General features: G+C 50.7%; 1 protein-coding gene across 1 annotated transcript in view; it reads left to right on the forward strand.

The window, feature by feature from the left end:
- LOC306743589 (IQ motif and SEC7 domain-containing protein 2-like) overlaps window positions 1-20,000 on the forward strand; it is a gene marked incomplete at both ends in the record, with an annotated part of 124,002 nt that overhangs the window by 92,540 nt on the left and 11,462 nt on the right. Inside the window, 9 exons of the mRNA XM_079226117.1 lie at window positions 1,212-1,362; window positions 5,107-5,274; window positions 6,252-6,425; window positions 6,561-6,656; window positions 9,198-9,838; window positions 10,759-11,688; window positions 17,017-17,175; window positions 19,629-19,751; window positions 19,837-20,000. The exon at window positions 19,837-20,000 is cut by the window's right edge and continues 3 nt beyond it. Of these exons, the coding sequence (XP_079082243.1) occupies window positions 1,212-1,362; window positions 5,107-5,274; window positions 6,252-6,425; window positions 6,561-6,656; window positions 9,198-9,838; window positions 10,759-11,688; window positions 17,017-17,175; window positions 19,629-19,751; window positions 19,837-20,000 (2,606 nt within the window). The remainder of the gene's footprint in view (window positions 1-1,211; window positions 1,363-5,106; window positions 5,275-6,251; window positions 6,426-6,560; window positions 6,657-9,197; window positions 9,839-10,758; window positions 11,689-17,016; window positions 17,176-19,628; window positions 19,752-19,836) is intronic.

Below are 20,000 nucleotides of genomic sequence, written 5' to 3' on the forward strand. Positions count from 1 at the left end.
TGTTCCAGGTTAGTCTGGTTTGGTCCAGGTTAGTCTGGTTTGGTCCAGTTGGTGTGTTTGTTCCAGGTTAGTCTGGTTTGGTCCAGGTTAGGTCCAGGTTTGGTCCAGTTGGTGTGTTTGTTCCAGGTTAGTCTGGTTTGGTCCAGGTTAGTCTGGTTTGGTCCAGTTGGTGTGTTTGTTCCAGGTTAGTCTGGCTTGGTCCAGGTTAGTCTGGTTTGGTCCAGTTGGTGTGTTTGTTCCAGGTTAGTCTGGTTTGGTCCAGTTGGTGTGTTTGTTCCAGGTTAGTCTGGTTTGGTCCAAGTTAGTCTGGTTTGGTCCAGTTGGTGTGTTTGTTCCAGGTTAGTCTGGTTTGGTCCAAGTTAGTCTGGTTTGGTCCAGTTGGTGTGTTTGTTCCAGGTTAGTCTGGTTTGGTCCAGTTGGTGTGTTTGGTCCAAGTTGGTCTGGTTTGGTCCAGTTGGTGTGTTTGTTCCAGGTTAATATGGTTTGGTCCAGTTGGTGTGTTTGTTCCAGGTTCGTCTGGTTTGGTCCAAGTTGGTCTGGTTTGGTCCAGTTGGTGTGTTTGTTCCAGGTTAGTCTGGTTTGGTCCAGTTGGTGTGTTTGTTCCAGGTTAGTCTGGTTTGGTCCAAGTTAGTCTGGTTTGGTCCAGTTGGTGTGTTTGTTCCAGGTTAGTCTGGTTTGGTCCAGTTGGTGTGTTTGGTCCAAGTTGGTCTGGTTTGGTCCAGTTGGTGTGTTTGTTCCAGGTTAGTATGGTTTGGTCCAGTTGGTGTGTTTGTTCCAGGTTCGTCTGGTTTGGTCCAAGTTGGTCTGGTTTGGTCCAGTTGGTGTGTTTGTTCCAGGTTAGTCTGATTTGGTCCAGTTGGTGTGTTTGTTCCAGGTTCGTCTGATTTGGTCCAGTTGGTGTGTTTGTTCCAGGTTAGTCTGATTTGGTCCAGTTGGTGTTGTTGTTCCCTAACCTGTCCTTCCTAACCTGTCCTTCTTGTTCCACTTCGTCCTGACAGTCAAATATTTGTAACTTTAGAGCTGGTCGTATTTACTTTACAGGAAGAAGAAGAAAAATAACAACAATGTTATTGAACGATCCCAGTCCATGACTTTACTGATCGATATCAGCATATTGATGATGTGATCGATATCAGATATTGATTATATGATCGCTATCAGCATATTGATAACCCTCTCTCTCTCTCTCTCTCTCTCTCTCTCTCTCTCAGTGTGGAGGGCGATCCTCAGTGTCCGGAGCCACTCACTTTTTCTGACTCGTCCTTCGGCCATCCGTCTCTCTTCCACCGCTACAGCCCCTGTGACCCCTACAGCTCCGCCTCCTCCAGCGGGCCCCTGGGAGCCTCTCACACACACACACAGGTACTGACTCTTAAACACACACACACACACATATACGATTTGAGTTAAGGAGTAGACTGGACAATAAGGTTTAAGTTAAGGAGTAGACTGGACTATAAGGTTGAAGTTAAGGAGTAGACTGGACAATGAATGAATGAATGAATATATACTTTATTAATCCCCAAGGGGAAATTTAGTGTCGCGTAGCAGCCATTTACACAGAAAAAAAGATAAGATATAAAAACAACAGGGATGAAAGATATTTGCAATAATAATACTGATAGAATAAAGATAAAAATAACAACAACAATAAAATAGCTGTATGAAAGAAAGAATAACAGAGTATTAATTAAGGAATTAAATTAAATTAACCTTAAACAGTAGAGGTGCAAGAGTGCAAGTATGTATGTGCATATTAAGGTGTAAATGCAAATATAATAAAATAAAAATAACAACAACAACAACAAACAGTAGAAGAGTGCAAAAATGCAATAAATGTATATAATCGTATATTTGTATATAATATGGTATGTTCAGTGTTAAGTGTAGGTAACTATGAACATGTACAGTGTTTACATTGTTTAATTCACAGAGGGACTAGCAAGTGGTGACTTGTTATAAAGCCGTATTGCTGTCGGCAGGAATGTTCTCCTGTAACGGTCCTTCTTGCAGCGGAGCGTGAGGAATCTCTTAGAGAAAGTGCTCCTCTGGCCCTGCAGCAGGTGGTAGAGAGGGTGGTCCAGGTTGTCCAATATGGACAAAAGTTTCTTCAGCGTCCTCCTCTCCACCACCTGCCCCAGAAACTCCTGCTTGCAGCCGATGATGGAGCCGGCCTTCTTAACTAGCTTGTTAAGTCTGTTGGTGTCACCGGCTCCAATGCTGCTCCCCAGCAGACGATGGAGAAGTACAGGGCGCTGGACACCACCGACTGGTAGAACATCTCCAGCATCTTCTGCACACATTGAAGGATCCAAGCTTCCTCAGGAAAAAGAGTCGACTCATCCCCTTCTTGTACACAGCGTTGACGTTGGCCTTCCAGTTCAGTCGGCTGTCGATGGAAACACCAGGTACCTGTACTCCTCCACTATGTCCACATCCTCTCCCAGAACACTCAGAGGACTAGGAGCTGTTGTCTTCCTCCTGAAGTCCACCACCATCTCTCTGGTCTTGGCCACGTTCAGAAGCAGGTGATTCTCACCGGCCCACTCCACAAAGTCACTCACCACTGCCCTGTCCTCCTCCTCCCGTCCATCCCTAATACACCCGACCACTGCAGAGTCATCAGAGAACTTCTGCAGATGGCATGACTCTGTGTTGTACTGGAAGTCAGTGGTGTACAGGGTGAACAGGAAGGGAGACAGAACAGTTCCCTGTGGGGCTCCAGCATCACTGACCACCGTCCCAGACAGCACACGGCCCATTCTGACAAACTGTGGTCTGCCTGTGAGGTAGTCAGTGATCCAGGAGACGGTGGACGAGTCTACCCCCACCACCCGCAGATTCTCACCCAGTAGCAGTGGTTGGATGGTGTTGAATGCACTGGAGAAGTCAAAGAAAGTGACTCTCACAGAGACACCTGTTCCATCCAGGTGCGACTGAGCTCGTTGCAGCAGGTAGATGATGGCGTCGTCCACACCCACATGAGGCTGGTAAGCAAATTGCACAGGGTCCATCGACGATTTCACCTGCGGTCGGAGGTGAGCCAAGACCAGCCTCTCCAGCACCTTCATCACATGGGAGGTGAGGGCTACCGGTCGGTAGTCGTTGAGGACGGATGGAGTCGACTTCTTCGGGACAGGGACCAGGCACGACGTCTTCCACAGCACCGGGACCTCCTCCTGCCTCAGGCTCAGGTTGTAGAGGTGTTGCAGGACACCTAGACAGCTGGGTGGCGCAGGTCTTTAGGACCCTGGGGCTGATGCCATCAGGTCCTTCAGCTTTGCTTTGGTGGAGTTTCTCCAGCTGTCTTTTCACCTGGTCAGTCGTCACAGAGAGAGGGGGGAGGGTGGAGGAGCCCATTGTTGTTGAGGGCTCATTGGAAGAGCCATCGGGTGTTGAGGGCTCAGCGAAAGTGCAGCTCAACAGGGGGGCAGAGGGGGAGGTGTGGAGGTGTGGTGAGAGGAGGAGACGGATGAGGGCTGTGAACTAAACCTATTGAAAAAACAGTTCAGCTCGTTGGCCCTCTCCAGGGAGCCCCCTGGATGTCTCCCTCCCACCTTGAAGCCAGTAATCTGCTTCATCCCGGTTCACACCTCCCTCATGTTGTTCTGCTGGAGTTTGGCCTCCAGCTTCCTCCTGTAGGAGTCCTTGCCCTCCCTGATCTTCACCTTCAGGTCACGCTGGACTCTCCTGAGCTCATCCCTGTCCCCAGACCTGAAAGCAGCTTACTTCTTATTAAGAAGAGCCTTCAGGTCCCTGGTGATCCAGGGCTTGTTGTTGGGGAAGCAGCACACAGTCCGGGATGGTGGTGTGTTCACAGAACTTGATGTATTCTGTGATGCAGTCAGTCATGCTGTTGATGTCCTCCCCATGTGGTCCGCACAGCACATCCCAGTCCGTCGACTCAAAGCAGTCCTGCAGGGCGTCGTTAGCCTCCTGAGACCACCTCCTAACAGTCCTGGAGGTCGCAGGCAGCCTCTGCACCAGAGGAACATACCTGGGTGTCAGCAGGACCAGGTCGTGATCAGACCTGCCAAGGGGGGGAAGGGCAGTGGCCCTGTATGCATCCTTAGTATTTGCATACAGGAGGTCCAGAGTTTTATTGTTTCTTGTGGGGCAGTCAACATGCTGTACAAAAGTAAGGCAGAGCTTTGTCCAATGTTGTGTGATTGAAGTCACCAGTTATTGTCATAAAAGCACCTGTCTGTTGACTCAGCAGTCCAGATACAGTGGAGTGGATGGTGTCCACTGCTTCCTCAGCGTCAGCTGATGGTGGCACGTAAACGGCGACAACAATGGCAGACGTAAACTCTCTCGGCAAATAATACGGGCGCATCCCCACGGCTAACAGTTCAATGTTCGGGCTGCAGAAACGCTCCTTCACACACACATGGTCGGGGTTGCACCACCTCTCGTTCACATACACTGCAATCCCTCCCCCTCTCTTTTTGCCGCTCAGTGTCGCGTCTCTGTCCGCCCGTACAGTCCTGAAGCCGGACACCGACGCGCTGTGGTCCGGAAAATCCGCGTGCAGCCATGTCTCCGTGAAACACAAGATGCTGCACTCACGGAAGATCCTCTCAGTCTTTACCAGCTCGTCCGTCTTATTCGCCAAAGACCTTACGTTCCCCGTTATAATGACCGGTACCGAGGGCTTGTATTTCCTGCAGCCCCGAGCCCTTCTCCGTAGCTCCAAAGGGATCACAGGCCCGGCTCCGGGCTGCAGTTTGCACAGCGCAATCAGCTGAGCGCGAGAAAAAACAATAGTCCCAGTCATTGTTTGTTTGTGGCTCTCGTTAAGAGGTAGACTGTACAATAAGGTTTAAGTTAACGAAGGTTTCAGGGGAAAAGTCGGAGTCAAAGTATCAGTTTTCTTTGCAAAATGTAGTGAAGTGAAAGTCAACAGAAATATAAATAGTAAAGTAGAGTACAGATATCCAAAACAACGAAAAGTACAGTGTCCACAGGGGGCGCCAGAACCAACACTATATTAAAGTTGTCTGAAGTAGCTTAAAGCATAATTCAATTGCTGCCCTCTCTGTTCCTCCTCTTTCCCTCTTCCTCCTCCTCCTCTTCTTCCTCCTCCTCCTCCTCCTCTCCCTCCAGGGTAGCTCTCCCATCTCTCCCCCCAGCCCGGCGAGCCTTGCCTGGGCTCAGCGCTGCCGCCACCAGCCGGCCAGCCTGGCGCTCCGTAAGCAGGAAGAGGAGGAGAGCCACCGCGGCAGAGCTCTCTCCGACAGCTATGAGCTCTCTACAGACCTGCAGGACAAGAAGGTACGGGTCCTGAGACCCCGAGACACCGAGTCCACGAGCTCACGAGAACCAGAGTCCACGAGACCCCGAGTCCACGAGTCCCAGAGTCCACGAGTTCACGAGTACCGGAATCCTTGAGTCACTGACCCCCCGAGTCCACAAGTCCCAGAGTCCCCGAGGCCACGAGTCCCCGAGGCCACGAGTCCCCGAGTCCACGAGTCCACGAGTACCCGAATCCTCATGTCCACAAGTCCCAGAGTCCCCGAGGCCACGAGTCCCAGAGTCCCCGAGTCCACGAGTCCACGAGTACCCGAATCCTCAAGTCCACATGTCCCAGAGTCCCCGAGTCCACGAGTCCCCGAGTCCACGAGTACCCGAATCCTCAAGTCCACAAGTCCCAGAGTCCCAGAGGCCACGAGTCCCAGAGTCCCCGAGTCCACGAGTACCCGAATCCTCAAGTCCCCGAGACCACGAGTCCATAAGTCCCAGAGTCCCCGACTCCATGAGTCCACGAGTCCACGAGTACCCGAATCCTCGAGTCCACATGTCCCAGAGTCCCTGAGGCCACGAGTCCCCGAAGCCACGAGCCCCCGAGTCCACGAGTACCCGAATCCTCGAGTCCTCGAGACCACGAGTCCACAAGTCCCAGAGTCCCCGAGTCCCTGAGACCCCGACCCCCCGAGTCCACAAGTCCCAGAGTCCCCGAGGCCATGAGTACCCGAATCCTCGAGTCCACAAGTCCCAGAGTACCCGAGTCCCCGAGTCCACAGGTCCTCACTCCATCGGGTCTGATGCTTTCTGAGCAGTGTAACAATGAGCTCAAAGCTGTGAGGAAGTTAAACATCATAGTTCATTTGTAATATCTTTTCACTGAGCGTAGCCTGAACGCATCATGAGAACGTTATCATGTACCTTCGGTTGGCTTCTCCGATTCCGAATATTAGTAAATGTTGTTTCGTGATGTTGACGTGATGATGAGCCAGCGTTCTCTCCGTCAGGTGGAGATGCTGGAGAGGAAGTACGGAGGCCAGTTTGTGTCCCGGCGGGCGGCGAGGACGATCCAGACGGCGTTCCGGCAGTACCGTATGAACAAGAACTTTGAGAGGCTGCGCAGTTCGGCCTCGGAGAGCCGGATGACGCGGCGTATCATCCTGTCCAACATGAGGATGCAGGTGTGAAACACACACACACACACACATACATACACAAACACACACACAGACACACACACACACACACACAAACACACACAGACACACACAGACACACAGAGACGGTACAAACGCTTGTGTGTTTTCTGGGTTCAGTACTCGTTTGACGAGCGGCTGTCGCAAGGTCAGGGCTCGGCGGGTCAGCGGGGGTCGGACGACGCAGGAGACTTGGACGACTCCTTCTCCAAGCAGGTAAGCACATCTGAAGGAAGGTGTCTGGTGTGTGTGTGGGAGGAGTTGGTGGTGGTGGTGATGGGGGCCTAGCACCGTGGTGCAGAGTTCAGCGTGTTGACAGCTGAGTGGAAGAAACTGTTCCTGAGCCTGCTGGTCCTGGAACGGAGGTTTCTATAGCGCCTCCCAGAGGGGAGGAGGGCGAAACGATGCTGTGCGTGTGTGTGGATGGTCTCGATGGCAGGGAGTGGAGTACCGGTGATGCGTTGGGCGGTTCTCACCACCCTCTGCAGTGCTTTCCGGTGTGAGAGAGCAGTTGCCAAACCAGACTGTGATGCAGTTAGTAAGGATGCTCTCGATGGTGCAGCGGTAGAAGTTCACCAGGATCAGAGGAGACATGTGGATCTTCTTCAATTTCCTCAGGAAGAAGAGACGCTGGTGTGCCTTTTTGACCAGGGTTGAGGTGTTGAGGGTCCAAGAGAGGTCCTCTGAGATGTGGACACCCAGTAACCTGAAGCTGGAGACACGGCCAACCTCCGTTCCATTGATATGGATGGGGGACTGTGTGCAGTGATTTGTCTTCCTGAAGTCCACGATGAGCTCTTTGGTCTTTTTGGTGTTGAGGTCCGGGTTGTTGTTCGCGCACCACGCCACCAGGTGCCGGACCCCCTCCCTGTAGGCCAGACCTTCTCCCTGTATACCGACTCATCGTGGTTGTCGATGAGGTCACTGGAACCATGTACAGGCGTGCAGTCATAGGTGAACAGGAAGTAGAGGAGGAACCAGCACACAGCCCTGTGGAACACCAGTGTTCAGGGTGAGGGTTGAGGACGTGAGATTGCCTAACCTAACATACTGGGTCTGTTGGTTATGAAATTCAGTATCCAGCTGCAGATGGAGGTGTTGATGCCAAGCTCACCTAGTTTGGTATTCAGTTTGGAGGGGATGATGGTGTTGAATGCTGAACTGAAATCGATGAACAGCATTCTCACGTAGGTGTTGTTGTTGTCCAGGTGGGAGAGGGCGGAGTGAAGCGTGTGGAGATGGCGTCCTCTGTACTCCTGTTCTGGCGGTACGCGAATTGGAGGGGGTCCAGTGTGGGTGGTAGGCAGGTTTTGAGATGAGCCAGGACCAGCCTTTCAAAGCACTTCATAACGATGGGGTGCAACAGGGCGGAAGTCGTTTAGGCTCGATGCAGTGGAATGCTTTGGCACTGGCACGATTGAGGTGAGTTTGAAGCATGTGGGTTCAGCTGCTTGGGCCAGTGACAGGTTGAAGATGTCAGTCAGGACCCCAGTCAGCTGCCCAGCCTTGAGCACGCGTCCAGGGATGCCATCAAGGCCAGCAGCCTTACGTGCATTGACTCTGCTTAGCGCAGCGCACACGTCGGTGGGGGAGAGGGTGAGCGGCTGGTGGTCTGCAGGGGGAAAGTCTTGATGGCCTCCGCCTCCTGGTTGTCCCTGTCAAAGCGGGCATAAAAGTAGTTAAGCTCATCAGGAAGGGAGATGTCGCAGGTTGTGGGGGTGGTATTGGAGGGTTTGTAATCCGTAATGGCCTGGATGCCTTGCCACATGCGTCGGGGGTCGGAGTTGTTGTTGAAGTACTCCTCAGTTCGTAGCTTGTGGTTGTGCTTGGCCCTCTTGACGCCCCTCTTCAGGTTGGCTCTGGATGAGCTGGAGGCTTGCGCATCACCTGATCTGAAGGCGGCTTCTGATTTGGGAACGTTGTAATGTCTTTGAGGAAAGTGACATTATTGATGTTGGTGCTGATATAATCCAGAACGGAGGAGGCAAACGAGTCTATGTCCATGTTGGAGTCCAAGGTGGCCTGCATGGCAAACATACTCTAGTCCGTGTGTTGAAACCGGTGCTGTAGTGTAGACTCTGCTCCTTCTGGCCACACTTTGACTGTTTTCACTGATGGTTTCTCACGTTTGATGAGGGTGGAACTTGGGGAGGAGGAACAATGAGAGATGGTCTGTCTGTCCCAGGTGGGGGAGGGGAATGGCTTTGCAGGCTTCAGCCACGTTGGTGCTAACAACAGACAGCAGTGTCCATGCACCAAGCTTTGTTGATATAAATGCACAGTCCCCCGCCTCTGGTCTTACCAGAGTCGTCTGTTGACCTATCTGCCCTGAGCATCTGGCGTTCCGTTAGCTCAATGGCGCTATCGGGAACGCTGCTGCCATGTTTCCGTGAAGATCATGATGTTGGAGTCCATAATGCTTTTGTGAGTGATGATCCGCAGCCGCAGCTCATCCATTTTGTTCGCCAGAGATCGCACATTGGCGAGGAAGATGCTGGGTAGAGACAGCCGATGTGGCGTTAGCTTTAGCGTTAGCATTAGCTTTAGCGTTGCCCTCCTCTCTTCCCCCGCCTTTGTTTACGGTTTCGACGCCGCCTGCCGGTGGAGCTGGATTGATAGTATCCGGTGTCAAGACAATTTCAGGAACGAGCCGTAGGTTGACAAACTCTTTGAGGCAACACAACCGAGAGGATTCTTTCTAAAACAATAAAACAATGAAACGTGTCTGACGTGAATCTCATAATGAAGGTGTTTCAGGTGAAGTCTCTGGCCGACTCCATCGACGACTCCCTCACCTGCCAGTCTGGCCACGAGGACTCACAGGACGCAGGAGGAGACGGAGAGGAGGACGAGGACGAGGAGGACGAGGGAGACGAAGAAGAGGAGGAAGACGACGAGGAGGAAGACGAGGACGAAGACTACGGAGAGTGCGCGTGGCGCAGCGCCAACGCGTCCTCCCAGCGAGCGGCGGGCCGGCCGGGGGTCGGGGATGGGAGGGGAGGCGCCGCCATGCACGAGGATAGCACGGCCACCTCCTTCAGCGACGTCACGCTCTACATGGACGACGGCTGCCTGCCCTCTTCGCCGCTGTCGCGCCCGCCGTCGCGCCCGCCGTCACGCCCACCGTCCTCGCCGCTCTCGCACCCGGCCTCCAGCTCCGACACGGAGTACTGGGGAGGAGGAGGAAGAGGAGGAGGAGCTGGTCCGGGGGGGAGGGAGGACAGCAGAGAGACGGAGGGAGGCAGCGCCGCCAGCCGGAGGAGCAGCACCCCCTGCACAGAGTGTCGAGGGGAGTACAGAGGGAGGCCCGGAGGAGGAGGAGGAGGAGGAGGAGGAGGACACCTTCCCGTCCTGACCATCGAACCTCCCAGTGACAGCTCAATGGACATGAGTGACAGGTCAGTACAGCCAATCAGAGAGCTTCTGAACAGATCATTGCTAAATCCTGGGACACACAACACGAAACACGAAACTCACACCATAAGTATTATACAAGTGAAATATATGGTTGGTACATCAGACAATTCAAATGTTTTGGAGACCTGGCCTGAATGTTCTCTGTTCTAAACCCTCTCACTTTGTTCTGCTTCACTTTATCAAAGTCAATCTTTGCAGAGAGAATGTTCACATATTGTGTTATGATTTGGGTTAGAGAATGTTCACATATTGAGTTATGATTTGGGTTAGAGAATGTTCACATATTGAGCTATGATTTGGGTTAGAGAATGTTCACATATTGAGTTATGATTTGGGTTAGAGAATGTTCACATATTGAGTTATGATTTGGGTTAGAGAATGTTCACATATTGAGCTATGATTTGGGTTAGAGAATGTTCACATATTGAGCTATGATTTGGGTTAGAGAATGTTCACATATTGAGTTATGATTTGGGTTAGAGAATGTTCACATATTGAGTTATGATTTGGGTTAGAGAATGTTCACATATTGAGCTATGATTTGGGTTAGAGTTGGACCTTACAGCTGTATCATCTCAAAGAAATAATCATCCTGAAACCTTTTAATTTTTTTCTGTGTGTCAACTTCATTTACTCTTAACCAGTAACTTATAGACTGATATTTACACATCTGAACTAAATCTTACATGTGTACCTTTTACTATAACAGCAACATTATTCAAATAGCCCTAGTGGTTGCAGAGATACACCTTTTTAGTTTGGGGATGACATTTTCGAGCATAGGCCTAAAAATAGGGTCATAGAAGGACATTAAAAAAAATTAAGCAGATGTACGCATTAAGACACTTTATTTTCCACCATGTCCGGAATAATGTTTTATTTTTACTGCTCAAACTCTCAGGTCAGAGCGAGGCTCCATCGGACGCCTGGTGTACGAGCAGGAGCCGCCAGGGGTCGAGCGAGGGGAAGAAGAGGAAGAAGAGGAAGAAGAGAGCGGAGAGGAGGAGCAACGAGAAGGAGGAGGAGGAGTAGGAGGAGGAGGAGGAGGAAGCAGCGACGCCGACTCTCTGCAGGGAACCATCAAACACAAACACAACGGCCGCTCGGTCGCCACGGCGCAGGGTCAGACCCGCAGCGCCCCCTTACCGATGCCTTCAGCCCGGGCCCTGCCGGCCCACCCCCACCCTCACCAACACCCTCATTCTCACCCGCTCCCTCACCCGCTCCCCCACCCTCACCCCCACCCGTCGCCCATCCCCCACCTGCCCACCATCCTCCACCACCACCCGCAGTACAGCCAGCAGCAGGTCATGCACATGCACCACGTGCACGGCGGCCCTTACATGCAGCACGCTCACCACTTGGCCCAGCACCACTACCACCACCTGCACCACCAGCACCAGCTCCCACACGGCTACCCAGAACCCACCGCTTCCCCGGCGCCGCCTCTCTCCCCTATGCCGCCGCCGCCGCAGCTCACGCCCTCGCCGCTGTCCTCCTCCTCCTCGTCATCGGCGCTCCAGAACCTGGAGGCGCAGCACCTGGCCCACCACCCCCACCTCCTCCTCCACCACCACCACCTGCTGTGCTCGGACGGAGACAACGAGAGCGTCAACTCCGCCACCACCAACTCCAACGACGACACGACGGTCAACAACTGCAGCTCCGGCTCCTCGTCGCGCGACAGCCTGCGGGAGCCGATCGGCGGCGCGGTGGCGCCGGGGAAGCAGACCTATCAGAGAGAGAGCCGCCACAGCTGGGACTCTCCCGCCTTCAACAACGACGTGGTGCAGCGGCGGCAGTACCGCATCGGACTCAACCTGTTCAACAAGTATGAACCTCATTTTAGTGATCGTGGCCTTTCATCTTCTCGTGTGCTTTAGTCGACGAGAAATATGTTCCGCTCTTGTTCCGGTTGGGAAAAATGTTTTCTTTCAAAAATCGCCAAAACTACACTGTTCATCACAGCCAGAAGCTGTTGAACCAGTCAATAATGTCAGATTTTCATCTTTCTGACAGTCCTTGAACACATCACGTGTGACTAACGCTTCCGTCAGAAAAAGCAGCCATATCATCAAAAACTGTTTATTCTGCACGTCTAGTTTAAAATGTATTGACTTCTATACAACCAGAGGAGTCCCCACTCTCCCAGGTGGTCAGTAGAGAGAATGCAGCTTTAACACATGAAGCATAGACTTCTATACAACCAGAGGAGTCGCCCTCTGGTGGTCAGCAGAGAGAATACAGCTTTAACACATGAAGCATAGACTTCTATACAACCAGAGGAGTCACGCCCTGGTGGTCAGTAGAGAATGCAGCTTTAACACATGAAGCATGGACTTCTATACAACCAGAGGAGTTGCCCCCTGGTGGTCAGTAGAGAGAATGCAGCTTTAACACATGAAGCATATACTTCTATACAACCAGAGGAGTCGCCCCCTGGTGGTCAGTAGAGAATGCAGCTTTAACACATGAAGCATGGACTTCTATACAACCAGAGGAGTCGCCCCCTGGTGGTCAGTAGAGAGAATGCAGCTTTAACACATGAAGCATGTGCTTCTATACAACCAGAGGAGTCGCTTAACATTCATTACTTCTGGCCCAGGTCAGTAGTTTTTATATATATATATATATATATATATATATGTATATATATATATATATATATATATATATATACATATATATATATATATATATATATATATAAATGGAGCTATGTTGTCCGGGGCGTCAGCCCCTGGTAGGGTCTCCCAAGGCAAACAGGTCTCGGGGGAGAGCCCAGACTAAGAGCGGTTCAAAAAACCCTGATGAATAGCAGCCCACGGTCTGAAGCTACCTCGCCCGGACAAGGGAAACCGGGGCACCCTCCCGGGGCCAGACCCAGGAGGGGAGCTCGTCGGCGAGCGTCTGGTGGCCGGGCTTTCGCCCATGGGGACTGGTCGGGCTCAGCCCGAAGAAACAACATGGAGCAGCAGTCACCCCGTGGACCCACCACCCGCGGGGAGAATTATCGGGGTCGGGTGCTATGCAGACCGGGCGGCGGGCCAGGCAGGAGACCTGGGCGAGCCGATCGCCGGCAGCATAGACTAGCTCTAGGGACGTGGAACGTCACCTCGCTAGCGGGGAAAGAGCCGGAGCTGGTGCAGGAGGTGGAGCGGTACCAGCTAGATATAGTTGGGCTCACCTCCACGCACAGCATGGGCTCTGGAACCAAGCTCCTGGAGAAGGGTTGGACTTTGTCCTTTTCTGGAGTTGCCCAGGGTGAGAGGCGCCGGGCGGGAGTGGGGATACTCACGAGCCCCCGGCTGAGCGATGCTATGTTGGAGTTTTCCCCGGAGAACGAGAGGGTCGCCTCCCTGCGCCTACGGGTTGCAGGGAGTAAAGCTCTGACTGTTGTTTGTGCTTATGCACCGAACAGCAGTTGGAGTCGGTGGGAGGGGTCCTGGAAAGGGCGCCGCCTGCCGACTCCATAGTTCTCCTCGGAGACTTCAACGCTCACGTGGGCAATGACAGAGAAACCTGGCGGGGCGTGATTGGGAGGAACGGCTTGCCCGATCTGAACCCGAATGGTGTTTTGTTGTTGGACTTCTGTGCTAGCCACAGTTTGTCCATCACGAACACCATGTTCGAGCATAAGGTGGCTCATAAGTGTGCCTGGTACCAGAACACCTTAGGCCGGAGATCAATTATCGACTTTGTAGTCGTATCATCTGATCTGCGGCCGTATGTCTTGGACACTCGGGTGAAGAGAGGAGCAGAGCTGTCAACTGATCACCACCTGGTGGTGAGTTGGATCAGATGGCGGGGGAGTCGGCTAGAAAGACCTGGCAAGTCCAAACGTGTAGTGAGGGTGAACTGGGAACGTCTGGCGGAGGATCCTGTCCGGGAGGTCTTCAACTCCCACCTCCGGAAGAACCTCTCACAAATCCCGAGGGAGGCTGGGGACATGGAACCCGAGTGGACCATGTTCAAAGCCTCTATTGTGGACGCGGCTGCTCGGAGCTGTGGCCGGAAGGTCATCGGTGCCTGTCGTGGCGGCAACCCGAGAACCCGGTGGTGGACACGGGGGGTGAGGGAAGCCGTCAAACTGAAGAAGGAGGCCTTTCGGGCCTGGCTGGCCCAGGGGTCTCCTGAAGCAGCTGACGGGTACCGGCAGGCCAGAAGGGCTGCAGCTGCGATGGTCGCGGATGCTAAAACTCGGGCATGAGAGGAGTTCGGGGAGGCCATGGAGAAGGACTTTCGGTTGGCCTCAAGGAAGTTCTGGCAAACCATCCGACGGCTCAGGAAGGGAAAGCAGGGGCTACCCCAGGCTGTTCTCAGCAGGGGGGGGGAACTGCTGACCCGGACTGGGGACATCGTCGGGCGGTGGAAAGAGCACTTTGAGGAACTCCTAAACCCGGCCAACATGTCCCCCCGGAGAGGGGGCAGCGCCGGAAGACTTTGGGGTGGTTTCTCCCATATCCCTGGCAGAGGTCGCTAAGGTAGTCAAAAAGCTCCTTGGTGGCAAGGCGCCAGGGGTGGACGAGATCCGCCCTGAGATGCTGAAAGCGCTGGACATTGTTGGGCTGTCTTGGTTGACACGCCTTTTCAGTGTCGCATGGGGGTCGGGAACAGTGCCCATGGACTGGCAGACCGGGGTGGTGGTTCCCATCTTCAAGAAGGGGGACCGGAGAGTGTGCTCAAACTATCGTGGCATCACACTGCTCAGCCTCCCGGGAAAAGCTTATGCCAGGGTGCTGGAAAGGAGGCTCCGACCGCTTGTCGAACCTCAGATTCAAGACGAGCAGTGCGGATTCCGTCCCGGTCGTGGAACAGTGGACCAGCTCTTTACCCTTGCAAGACTACTGGAGGGGTCCTGGGAGTTTGCCCAACCAGTCTACATGTGCTTTGTGGACTTGGAGAAGGCTTTCGACCGGGTCCTTCTGGGGTTTTTGTGGGGGGTGCTGCGGGAGTATGGGGTGCCGGACTCGTTGGCACGGGCTATCCGGTCTCTGTACGCCTGCAGTAGGAGCTGTGTCCGTATCCTCGGTAGTAAGTCAGACACGTTCCCGGTGGGTGTTGGCCTCCGCCAGGGCTGCTCTTTATCACCGGTTCTGTTCGTGACCTTCATGGACAGGATATCTAGGCGCAGCCAGGGGGCGGAGAGGATTCGGGATCGCCTCTCTGCTGTTCGGGGATGATGTGGTCCTGTTTGCCTCCTCGGACTGTGACCTCCAGCATTCACTGGGGCGTTTTGCAGCCGAGTGTGAAGCGGCAGGGATGAGAGTTAGCGCCTCCAAATCTGAGGCCATGGTGCTCTGCCGGAAACCGGTGGATTGCTCCCTCCAGGTGGGGACAAACTGCCTACCCCAAGCGAAGGAGTTCAAGTATCTCGGGGTCTTGTTCACGAGTGAGGGTAAGGTGGAGCGGGAGATCGACAGACGGATCGGTGCGGCTGCAGCAGTAAAACAGGCGCTGTACCGGTCCATCCTGGTGAAGAGGGAGCTGAGCCGGAAGGCAAAGCTCTCCATTTACTGGTCGGTCTATGTTCCAACCTTCACCTATGGTCACGAACTCTGGGTGACCGAAAGAACGAGATCTCGGATACAAGCGGCCGAAATGAGCTTCCTCCGCAGGGTGGCCGGGCTCACCCTTAGAGATAGGGTAAGGAGCTCGGACATCAGGAGGGAGCTTGGAGTCGAGTCGCTGCTCCTTCGTGTCGAAAGGAGTCAGCTGAGGTGGTTCGGGCATCTAGTCAGGATGCCTCCTGGACGCCTCCCATTAGAGGTTTTCCAGGCACGTCCAACTGGTAGGAGACCCCGGGGAAGACCGAGGACACGCTGGAGGGATTATATCTCCCGGCTGGCCTTGGAACGCCTCGGGATCCCCCAGAATGAGCTGGAAAGTGTTGCGGGTGAGAGGGAAGCCTGGGTCGGCCTGCTGAACCTGCTGCCACCGCGACCCGACCCCGGATAAGCGGCTGATAATGGATGGATGGATGGATGGATAGTAAAAGAAAGACACACCCAATTAATCACCAAACTGTTTCATTGATCAGGAAGCAGAATATAAAAGGGTGTTGCTCAAAGAGTTAAGAATCAATCACACTCAACACTAAGCTACATTCAATTCATTTGCTATATATTTTGTTTATAATTGTGTCGTAGCACAGCTTTAAGTCCTCCTTAATATGTAGAACAGAGAAAACCATGAACTGCACATTATCCAATACAGCTCGATCGAGGGTCTGCACCTCTTTCCCCCGTGTTCCAGTAGTCGTAAGAACTCCAAATGACTTCTATTACTTGTGTTATTTTATATGATTTCTTTCAGAATTGTTTTGTGAGAAAAATGTATATTTTCAAAAAAATCACTTTTATGCCATATTTTGATCATAACTATTAACATCCAGCATGATATGAGCAGGATTCTCAAAAAATGCCTCCTCGAGCAGTGCCAGAGTTTTTCAAACTGTATGGTTCAGGGCCCTAACAACAGCCCACATACTAATAGCACACCTTTCTGGAAACATTAGGACCTAAAGAATCGGAATCTGCAACAAAAATCACAATGAAACAAAGCATTGGCATGTTAGGAAGGAGTTTAAATCAAAATTACTTATTTTATGGCAAAACATTGCCTGATTTGGGCATGCTGGGTACGGAAATGTTCATCAGCTTCCGCACTTGCTGTATGACACGGTTTGATGAATGTGGGCGGACCAGGGAGGATTCAGGACTCAGAAACGTGCGCCGGAAAAAGAGAGAAAAAGACTCCGGCCGTTTTGTGACTTTACAGGTACTAATAGGGGGTTTATAAGGATTTTGAGCCCGTAGGGTTACGGAGATCTGTGTTTTATTGAAATCCGACTATGTAAGGGGTACTTATTAACGTTTTAGTGAAACGTTTTAGTGAAACGTTACGATCGCTGAGGCAAGTTACGGCATTTATGTAATTAATTCAACTTAACGGTAACTTTTAAAAAATGTTGTCAACCATAGGTCTCTTCTCACAAGGGTTACGGTTTTGTAGCAATTTAAATGAAGTTAAACAACCGCGTGGTTGTAGAGATAATTAAGGAAATGTTTTTTAAAAACTGTTGTCCGAGAATAGGCGCAGGGGGGCTTGGTTATGAAGCATCTCAAACGGTAAAGCCATGGTGGTGTCTGGGCTGCAGGAAGCCGGAGAAGGGGATCCAGTACCTGATCGAGAGGAGCTTCGTGTCGGACACGCCGGTGGGCGTCGCCCGCTTCATCCTGGAGAGGAAGGGCCTCAGCCGGCAGATGATCGGGGAGTTCCTGGGCAGCCGGCAGCAGTTCAACAAGGACGTCCTGGAGTGAGTGACACGTCCACGCCGCTTCCTGTTCCTGCAAACGGTTTATTACATTCCTGTGTTAAAGAAACGCTTTGCCACAAAACGACCGTCTGGAGAGCCGGTCCTCTCCTGTTGAATTCATGACGCTGACGGCGAAGTAATAATCAAAGACAGAAGAAAAGTCTTGATTAATAGAAGTAAACAGTGCTGTTTTTAAACTGCAGGATGGTGTGAAATAAAGTCTCAGGTCTTCATCCAGTCAACAACACAAACATGCTGAAAGCTGAATGCTTCAACGATGCTGACTTTTTAATGTGAAGATGGACGAACGAGACTCAGAGATAAACTACAGGAGATAAACTACAGGAGATACACTACAGGAGATACACTACAGGAGATAAACTACAGGAGATAAACTACAGGAGATACACTACAGGAGATAAACTACAGGAGTTAAACTACAGAAGATAAACTACAGGAGATAAACTACAGGAGATACACTACAGGAGATAAACTACAGGAGTTAAACTACAGAAGATAAACTACAGGAGATAAACTACAGGAGATAAACTAGAGGAGATATACTACAGGAGATAAACTACAGGAGATAAACTACAGGAGTTAAACTACAGGAGATAAACTAGAGGAGTTAAACTACAGGAGATAAACTACAGGAGTTAAACTACAGGAGATACACTACAGGAGATATACTACAGGAGATAAACTACAGGAGATAAACTACAGAAGATAAACTACAGGAGATAAACTAGAGGAGATAAACTACAGGAGTTAAACTACAGGAGATAAACTAGAGGAGTTAAACTACAGAAGATAAACTACAGGAGTTAAACTACAGGAGATACACTACAGGAGATATACTACAGGAGATAAACTACATGAGTTAAACTACAGAAGATAAACTACAGGAGATAAACTACAGGAGATAAACTACATGAGTTAAACTACAGAAGATAAACTACAGGAGATTAACTACAAGAGATAAACTGCAGGAGATAAACTACAGGAGATTAACTATAGGAGTTAAACTACAGGAGATAAACTACAGGAGATTAACTACAGGAGATAAACTACAGAAGATAAACTACAGGAGATAAACTACAGGAGATTAACTACAGGAGTTAAACTACAGGAGATAAACTACAGGAGTTAAACTACAGAAGATAAACTACAGGAGATAAACTACAGGAGATAAATTAGAGGAGTTAAACTACAGGAGATACACTACAGGAGTTAAACTACAGGAGATAAACTAGAGGAGTTAAACTACAGGAGATACACTACAGGAGATATACTACAGGAGATAAACTACAGGAGATAAACTAGAGGAGTTAAACTACAGGAGATAAACTAGAGGAGTTAAACTACAGGAGTTAAACTACAGGAGATAAACTACAGGAGTTAAACTACAGGAGATACACTACAGGAGTTAAACTACAGGAGATAAACTACAGGAGTTAAACTACAGGAGATAAACTAGAGGAGTTAAACTACAGGAGATACACTACAGGAGATAAACTAGAGGAGTTAAACTACAGGAGATAAACTAGAGGAGTTAAACTACAGGAGTTAAACTACAGGAGATAAACTACAGGAGTTAAACTACAGGAGATAAACTACAGGAGATAAACTACAGGAGTTAAACTACAGGAGATAAACTACTGGAGATAAACTACAGGAGTTCAACTACAGGAGTTCAACTACAGGAGATAAACTACAGGAGTTAAACTACAGGAGATAAACTAGAGGAGTTAAACTACAGGAGATAAACTACAGGAGTTAAACTAGAGGAGTTAAACTACAGGAGATAAACTACAGGAGATTAACTACAGGAGTTAAACTACAGGAGATAAACTACAGGAGTTAAACTACAGGAGATAAACTACAGGAGATAAACTAGAGGAGTTAAACTACAGGAGATTAACTACAGGAGATAAACTACAGGAGATAAACTACAGGAGATTAACTACAGGAGTTAAACTACAGGAGATAAACTACAGGAGATAAACTACAGGAGTTAAACTACAGGAGATAAACTACAGGAGTTAAACTACATGAGATAAACTACAGGAGTTAAACTACAGGAGATAAACTACAGGAGTTAAACTACAGGAGTTAAACTACAGGAGATAAACTACAGGAGTTAAACTACATGAGATAAACTACAGGAGTTAAACTACAGGAGATAAACTACAGGAGTTAAACTACAGAAGATAAACTACAGAAGATAAACTACAGGAGATAAACTAGAGGAGTTAAACTACAGGAGATTAACTACAGGAGATTAACTACAGGAGATAAACTACAGGAGTTAAACTACAGGAGATAAACTACAGGAGTTAAACTACAGGAGATAAACTAGAGGAGTTATAGTCAAGTCAGTTGCAGCGTATTTAATAGTAAAGTCAGTTGAAGCGTTCCTGTATCAATCAGCTGACGTGATCTTTTCTCTGCAGCTGCGTTCTGGATGAGATGGACTTCTCGTCGATGGACCTGGACGACGCTCTGAGGAAGTTTCAGGCTCAGATCAAAGTCCAGGGTGAAGCTCAGCGGGTGGAGCGACTGGTGGAGGCCTTCAGGTACTGATCCGCACCGCGGGTTCGAACCCCCGCAGGGGAACCAGTGAGTTCTGGTGTTTCCTTCATCTCCTCTCTCTCTCTCCAGTCAGCGGTACTGTGTTTGTAACCCGGTGCTGATCCGGCAGTTCCAGAATCCGGACACCATCTTCATCCTGGCCTTTGCCATCATCCTCCTCAACACGGACATGTACAGCCCCAACGTGAAGCCGGAGAGGAAGATGAAGATGGAGGACTTCATCAAGAACCTGC

The sequence above is a fragment of the Taurulus bubalis genome, assembly GCF_910589615.1.
Source record: "Taurulus bubalis genome assembly, chromosome: 11".
Lineage (NCBI taxonomy): Eukaryota > Metazoa > Chordata > Actinopteri > Perciformes > Cottidae > Taurulus > Taurulus bubalis.